The sequence below is a fragment of the Arachis duranensis genome, unplaced genomic scaffold (assembly GCF_000817695.3).
Source record: "Arachis duranensis cultivar V14167 unplaced genomic scaffold, aradu.V14167.gnm2.J7QH unplaced_Scaffold_165934, whole genome shotgun sequence".
NCBI lineage: Eukaryota > Viridiplantae > Streptophyta > Magnoliopsida > Fabales > Fabaceae > Arachis > Arachis duranensis.
The window spans coordinates 1929292-1937973 of NW_026264258.1; the positions used below are offsets into that span (position 1 = coordinate 1929292).

Genomic DNA, 8682 nt, shown 5'->3' on the forward strand with positions numbered 1-8682 from the left:
TATTATTGTTAGGGATGTTCACAAATCGGATTTTTTTTGGCACTTCCTCTTAGTTAAAGATATAATCATTATAATTTTTTACTTATTATTGTTAAGGATGTTCATAGATTGGATATGGCTGAAATTTCGATCCAATCCGCACTAAACTCATTAGATCAAATTCGATATTCGTACTTTTTATGTTTGGATCAGGTATCAAATATATCCATAAAATAAAAAATATTAGAAAATTTTATTTTTATAAAAAAATTCAATAATTTTTTTTTACTTTTTTAAACATGTTTACTTCTATCTGATTAGAGTGTGGATCCGATTCGATCAAATCCGATCATCTTACATATCAGATCATATCCACAAATTACAGATCAAATACAGATAAATACTGTGGATTTATGGATATGATCTAATCTATGAACACCCCTAACTATTACTATAGGTTCATTGTTGCAAAAGAATGCTTTTTTTATTATATTATTAGATCTTAATTACCATTAAAACAACTTAATTGTCAACAAAGAGCTAATACTTATTGGTCTCTGAAATTATGTTCGTATTTTAATCTAATTTCAAAAATTTCGATTTACTCAATTTAGTCTCCCAACTTAATAGTTATGACTCACATTGATTTTTTGTCACAGTCTCACAAAATCATTAATGACATGCTGAGATGGACTAACGACTGCTACATTATACGTTCTAGCAACTATTTGATGTGATAATTGAATTTTTTTTACCTTAATTTTTTTTTCAACTAAACACTTAAAACTCAAATATGAGTCACAGATACCTAAGTTAAAAAATCAAACTAAGTAAATTAAAACTTTAAAATTTAGATTAAAACTCGAATATAACTTTAAAACAGAACTTTAACTTATATAGTGATCAATTTAAATGAGAATAAAATAAATCAAAATTCAACATAAAAATTTAATTATAAAAATTAACTAGGATTTCTCTTTAAATTAAAAATTTAATGAAATAGTAATTTTAATTATCTTAACCAATGTCTTAATTAATTATTTTTATGTCTTAAAAAAATTATATATTAAAAAAAATTTTTTTTAAGACATAAAAATAATTAATTAAGACATTGGTTAAGATAATTAAAATTACTATTTCATTAAATTTTTAATTTAAAGAGAAATCCTAGTTAATTTTTATAATTAAATTTTTATGTTGAATTTTGATTTATTTTATTCTCATTTAAATTGATCACTATATAAGTTAAAGTTCTGTTTTAAAGTTATATTCGAGTTTTAATCTAAATTTTAAAGTTTTAATTTACTTAGTTTGATTTTTTAACTTAGGTATCTGTGACTCATATTTGAGTTTTAAGTGTTTAGTTGAAAAAAAAATTAAGGTAAAAAAAATTCAATTATCACATCAAATAGTTGCTAGAACGTATAATGTAGCAGTCGTTAGTCCATCTCAGCATGTCATTAATGATTTTGTGAGACTGTGACAAAAAATCAATGTGAGTCATAACTATTAAGTTGGGAGACTAAATTGAGTAAATCGAAATTTTTGAAATTAGATTAAAATACGAACATAATTTCAGAGACCAATAAGTATTAGCTCTTTGTTGACAATTAAGTTGTTTTAATGGTAATTAAGATCTAATAATATAATAAAAAAAGCATTCTTTTGCAACAATGAACCTATAGTAATAGTTAGGGGTGTTCATAGATTAGATCATATCCATAAATCCACCATATTTATCCATATCTGATCTGTAATTTGTGGATATGATCTGATATGTAAGATGATCGAATTGGGTCGAATCAGATCCACACTCTAATCAGACAGAAGTAAATATGTTTAAAAAAGTAAACAAAAAAAATTATTGACTTTTTTTATAAAAATAAATTTTTTTAATATTTTTTATTTTATGGATATATTTGATATCTGATCCAAACATAAAAAGTGCAAATATCGAATTTGATCTAATAAGTTTAGTGCGAATTGGATCGAAATTTCAGCCATATCCAATCTGTGAACAACCCTAACAATAATAACTAAAAAATTATAATGATTATATTTTTAACTAAGAGAAAGTGCCAAAAAAAAGTACTAAATACAAGAACATTTAATCAAATATTAAGAGAAAATTTTACTTTAAAACAGTTGGACTTTAATGATAATATGATAATTGTTTTATATATCACACAAATATAAACGTTTTTTCTGTGAGTCTAAGAAAGGTTTTGTAAGTCCCTAACCTTGTTATCGATTTTTGTAGTGTTAGCCCTCATATTATCAATTTGATTCATATATAATTTGGATGATAAATTATTTGGTGACGTGCTTCCTTTTTTACTGTGACATACTTGTTTTTTATTATTATTATTATTATTATTATTATTATTATTATTATTATTATTATTATTATTATTATTTTATACATTAAAAAATAATAGGCCAAATTATTACCATAACATAATAGAAGTATGGAAGTTTATCATTCTCCTCTAATAGAGGAAACAAAATTCTTTTCAATAATTTATTTAACGTTTAATAGAATAAAAATAAATTTTATTAGAATAAATTTTAGTACGAGTTTAATATTTTTATTCATCATAAAATATTTATAGAATTACATATAGATAAGTTTTAATAGAAAAAAGAAAAAAATCATGATTTTTAATTTTATTTTTAAATAAACTTTATTTTTAATTTTAAAATAAATTTTAAATTTATCTTTAAATAATATTAATTTTTTACCGTATATAATTATTTTTAATTTTAAAATAATTTTTTTTTAATGTGACTATAGATGTAGATAAAATTTAGTTATATTACTTGTATATAATTTTATTGTATTGTATTACTTATAAAGTTAGATTATAACTATGACAATAGAATTGTTTAGGTATTTTTATATGTGTGACTAATTGGTGGTGTTAAAACATTACTCTTAATTATAAATAAGGTTTATAATTTAAAAAATTAAAGACTCAATTAAAAAGATAAAAAAAGATGACGTTAAAATATTCTAACTCTTTAAAATAAAAATATTAGAAATTCAATTAAAAATTATTTAAACTCAAGAAAAATTTATATTCAATGTGTTTTGTATTAAAAATATTTAATAACCTATTATATCATATTAGTTGAAATTAGTTTTTATAATGTTAATTTTCTAATAACACTTTATTAGAAAAAACCATTTTTTCAGAATTTTGTAAAAACTAATTAATATTATATATATTTTGTTACACTACATCTTGTTATAAAAAAATTATTTATTTCTAATGCTTATATTAAAAATGAAAACAAAATTTAAATTAGTAAATTTTAATCTAGAATATAATAATAATATAGTAATTATTTTATATATTGTACGAATATAAATTAATTATTTTTTTATTTGTAAAAATTTTAAGAGCTTGTTATATATATACATATATATATATATATATATATTTGATAAATGTGATATATTTTTTTATATAAATAATTTAAAAAAATCTAATAGTTAATCTATTACCTTTTTTATTTTAGTCCAAATTAAATATTTTTTATTATTTTTGGAAAGAAAATTTTTGAAAAATTTAATAATATGTGATGAAGAATACCGAATAAATTATACATAAATCAATTAAAACATAATATGAAAACATCTTTAGCAAAAGATGAAATATGCGTCTTTATGTGAGTGGTCACCAAAATAGTTATATGACTTTTTTGAGAATAAAAAAAGTATTAAATCTAAATCTAAATTAAGAAATTTTATATATTTTTTATGTCGAATTAAAATAAAAAAATAAATTTAATATTTGATCTTGTAGAATTTTAATATATAGAAATAAAAATAGATTCTAATCTTATTTGTTTCTAAAACTATACAAAAAATACTATAATATTATAAAATATTATTTTTCTTTTTTCAATCTAAAAATATTTCAATAAGCAAAATATTTTCTCTAATATATTTGTCTAGATTTAAACACTAAGCTAGTATGATAATGAGAGTCTTTCAAAGATTTTTCTTCCTTTAGTTTAGAGAAAGATCAAGCACAAAGAGATTTTCCTTAATAAGGGAAAGTCCCTATAAAATTACCATTACACTATTTTCATTTTGGAGTGTACTAAAATAATTATTTGGAGAATAATTTTAAATTAGTTTCTAAATTTTTTTAGTAAACGACTTTAGTTTTTATTTGTTATTAGTCATTAGACTTTGAATTTTTTAAATACTGAACGGGTCTTTTATGTATTTATTAAAGTTTTTTATGTATACAAAATGTGAATTTAGCTAAAACATGATATGTTACAATAACAGTTTCTATTAACCAATATGTTATTTGATCCACTACACCAAATTAGATGAATAACTACACTTATTTTATGACCCTTATTTAAACAGTTACTATTAAATAAAATGGTGACACTTATTTATATAATTTTTTTAGCGTCATTAAAATTTTAAGTGTCCCATTAATAAGAAACATATCAATCTATTCCTTTTCCTCTTTCCTTTTTTTATTTTCTATTTCTCATAGTCATTTTTATTTTTCAAAACCCTAACTAATTCAATTGGTACCGTAGTAATTGACGTTGAGATTAAAAGAGAAAAGATGAAAAGGTAATAACAGTGTTTGCGTTCTTCGTCATTTGTGCTCTTCGCGGTTTTCGCATCACAGTTTGCAGATTAAAGTTCGAGTGTTCCTTATCTTTCCCTCAAAGACCTTCATCAAGTCATCACATTGAATTATACTATTGATTATATATGTATGTTCCACGAAACTCAATAGAGTATGAGCGAGGGTTTAGGAGGTTTATTGATTTTTTCTTCGAAAATAGTTTAGCTGAAGCAATTGTATGCCCTTGTTTGAAGTGCGGTTTTAAAAAAAAATTGACAAAGGATGAGATGTACGATCACTTGATATGTACTCAATTCCCGAAAGAATATACACTTTGGTTTTATCACGGAAAGACTGAAGTAGGAGATCCCAGTAGTAATGTCTCAAATAGTGATGCTTCAAATGCTTTTGATGATTTGTTTAATCAAGATTCTATTCATGACATACTTGGAGATGCTCTTAGGACTGATATGCACTGGACAAATGAAGTCTCATTAGAGTCAGATGAAGACATTGATGGAGTTGAAAGAGTGATGCCAGATGTAGCTGATACAACGGAGTTTGAAGAATTAGTAAGTCATGCAGAACTATCTTTGTATGAAGGGTGTACAAGATATTCAAGATTGTCCTTTTTGGTGAAGATGTATCATATTAAGTGTATATGTGGGGTGACTGACAAGACAATGTCGATGATATTTGAACTCTTACATGATGCATTTGAACAAGTAGAGATTCCGAGTTCATTTTATGAAGCAAAGAAAACTATCTTGAAGCTTGGTATGAATTATGAGAAGATACATGCATGCCCGAACAATTGCATGCTGTATTGGGGTGAAGACAAGGAGAAAGAAATGTGTAAAGTTTGCAACAGGTCTAAATGGAAACTAGATATAAAGGGTGGTGAAATTCAAGAATCAAATGATAGGAATATTAGAAAGAAGGTGCCTGCTAAAGTTCTTCGTTACTTTCCACTAAAACCTCGTTTGCAAAGGTTATTTTTGTCTTCAAAGACAGCCGAGGCCATGAGATGGCATGATGTTGCTCCTAAGGAAGATGGTGTAATGACACATCCTAGAGATGCAGAAGCTTGAAAGATGTTTGATTTAAATAACACTTCATTTGCAGAGGATCCACGAAATATACGTTTGGCATTAACTACTGATGGTATTAATCCCTATCGTAGTATGAATGAAAATTCTAGTACCTGGCCAGTTATTCTCATTCCTTACAACACTCCTCCTTGGATTTGTATGAATCGGACGTATTTTATTCTTTCAATGATAATTTCTGGAAAAAAGATGCCAGGAAACAATATAGATGTCTACTTATAACCGTTGATCAAAGAGATAAAAGAGTTATGAAATGAGGGCATGGATGCATATGATTCTTTTGAGAAAAAGGCGTTCAAATTGCATGCGACGTTGATGTGGACTATAAGTGACTTTCCTGGGTTAGAAATTCTCTCCGGGTGAAACACATACACTGGACTTGCTTGTCCATCTTGTAACTTCGACTTTGTTCCTTTTCAACTTTCTCATAGTAGAAAATCATGTTTCATAGGACATCGTCGTTTTCTTAATCAAAGGCATCGGTTTAGATTGAATAGGGTTCGATTTAATGGAGAGCAAGAATTTCGCAATCCACCGAAGAGGTTATCTGGTCTTGATATACTTGAGCAAGTCAAGGACATCAATGTCACATTTGGTAGAAAAGAAGAGGCAAAAGTTAGGGAGAAAAGAAGACGTGATGAGCGTGCTACAGAAGGTGCTAACAGTGGAGGAAGAAAAGCATTTTTTTAACTTCCCTATTGGAAGTATAATCTATTGCGTCACAATCTTGATGTGATGCATATAGAAAAAAATGTATGTGATAATGTGATATACACGTTGCTAAATGACAGCACCAAGTCAAAAGACCACCTCAATGCTCGAAAAGATCTTAAAGCTTTAGGCAGTAAACAAGATCTTTGGCCAGATGAGAATGAAAAGTACGCTCCAGCTATCTTTACACTGACTAATAAAAGGCTAGAAGGCTTTTCTGTCAACTTTAAAAAATATTAGTGTGCTAGACGGGTATTCAAGTAACATATCTAAGTGCATTGATGTTGACAACCTTAAGATCAATGGGATGCTAAAAAACCATGATAATCACATATTGATGCAACAATTGCTATCATTAACCATGCGAACGAGTTTGCCTAGTGAAGTTTCAGCAATCTTGATTGAATTGTGCTCGTTCTTTAGGAAGTTATGTGATAAAAGATTGATTATTAAGGATTTAGATAAGTTGCAAGATCAAATTGTGCTCACTCTATGCCACATGGAGATGTTATTTCCTCCATCCTTTTTTACAGTTATGATTTATTTGGTGGTTCACCTTGTTGAAGAAGTTAAGCTTGGAGTCCTGTACACTACCGGTGGATGTATCCGATAGAAAGGTAACAAAGAATAATTTTTTTACCTTAATTTTAAAATAGTGTATAAGTTTCCTATTAATATTAATAGTTTTGGCTTAATTGATAGGTACTTGGGACAAATAAAATCTTATGTGCGTAATAAAGCACAACCAGAGGGCTATATTACTGAAGATTATCTTATGCAAGAGATCCTTACATTTTGTTCAAGATACCTGGACAATATTAAGACAATATGGAATCGACGTAAGCGTGTTAGTAATGAGCCTACCTATATAGATCCCAATTTACGAATATCTAAGCTGTTTCCTCAAGTTGGAGAATCAAATATTGGTTTCACATATTTTACTTTAGCACCAATTGAGAAGAGGCAGGCTCATAGGCATGTTTTGACAAATTGTCGTGCAGTTGATAACTATTTTAGGGATTATAGAGATATTGTGAAAAAAAGATTAAGAAGCCAAATAAGGGATACTACTAAGATAGACAAAAAAGTTCATAGAAAATTTGTTGATTGGTTTTCTAATCATGTAAGAGAAATTTCACTTATTTCATTTTCTATTTTTGCAATATGTCTATGACTAACACAAATATGTTAATGTGCTTTTAGATTTGTACTAATCTCAACAAACTTCCTGATGTGGATAAAGACATTCTTATCAGTCTTTCTCAAGGACCATATGACCAAGCAAGAAAGTTATTTTTATATGATGTTAACGGATATAAATTTTAAACTTTGGCAAGGGATAATGGATTAAAAACTCATAATAGCGGAGTCTTCGGTACATTTGGAACAAGAAGTTACTCAAATAGTAAAGATACCCGAATGAACTTTGGTGCGGTACCTTATTATGAAAAGTTGGTAGACATCATTGAGCTTTTCTACAATGGCTTTATAGTTCTCTTGTTTAAATGTCAATGGGCAAAGACAACTAGTCCTAGAGGAATCAAAAAGGACAATTTGAGTTTTTTATCTGTGAACTTTACAAAGCTCATACATACTGGTGAACATGAAGATGATGAGCCATATATTAAAGCTTCTGAAACCCAGATAGTATATTATGTAGATGATGAGAAGAAAAAAGGATGGTGCATACCAATTCACTTGAAGTCATGAGATTTGTATAACATGGGTGGAGATAATATGGGTGAAGATGACGAAATTACAGTATCCAATGATAATTATCCACCACAAGACTTAGAGTCTCTTTTTCCAGATGAAAATACAAATATAAAATTGGCGAGGATAGTTGTAGATGATGATCTTCCAATAATCAATGAAAACTATTATGAAAATGGGGATATGTTTGTGTAAAATACATTGAAATTTTTCAGAAGTTACTAAATATATTTTCAGAGCATTCAAATATTTTTTCTTGTTTGGCAATTATGAGGATTGTTGGGAGAATTTTTTAGGAGGATCTAGAATTATTCTTGTATTTTAGATGACATTGCTTCATTTGAATGCCTAGATTCCTCATTTGTCTGAATTAAATTGCCTTTATCTTGTAAGAAAGAGAAAGAGCTTTCAAAGAGCTCCTTGTTCTTCTCTGTTTTGTTTATAATATAGTGGGCAACTGGGCCTGCACTTTTACAGAATTCATTCTAGATTGTAGGTGATTCTGAGAAGTTGATAAAGGTGTTATTTGAGCTTGCAAGACACCATGCCCCCTCAACCATATTTCT

At 27.1% G+C, this 8682-nt stretch overlaps 1 protein-coding gene across 1 annotated transcript; it reads left to right on the forward strand.

Moving 5' to 3' along the window:
* Window positions 1-5677: 5677 nt before the first annotated feature.
* On the forward strand, window positions 5678-8113 carry LOC107478170 (uncharacterized). The gene is made up of 7 exons (XM_016098319.1): window positions 5678-5747; window positions 6144-6347; window positions 6438-6570; window positions 6827-6988; window positions 7106-7526; window positions 7607-7692; window positions 7741-8113. The coding sequence occupies exons 1-7, from the start codon at window positions 5678-5680 to the stop codon at window positions 8111-8113; spliced, it is 1449 nt and encodes a 482-aa protein (XP_015953805.1).
* Window positions 8114-8682: the final 569 nt, after the last annotated feature.

Bases quoted from the DNA above. Each gene is read 5' to 3' on its own strand.
- LOC107478170 (XM_016098319.1), top strand. From the start codon at position 5,678: ATGTTTGATTTAAATAACACTTCATTTGCAGAGGATCCACGAAATATA. The intron at 6,571-6,826 runs GTACGCTCCAGC...CTCGTTCTTTAG, and splicing joins TGGCCAGATGAGAATGAAAA to GAAGTTATGTGATAAAAGAT. The intron at 7,527-7,606 runs GTAAGAGAAATT...ATGTGCTTTTAG, and splicing joins TTGATTGGTTTTCTAATCAT to ATTTGTACTAATCTCAACAA.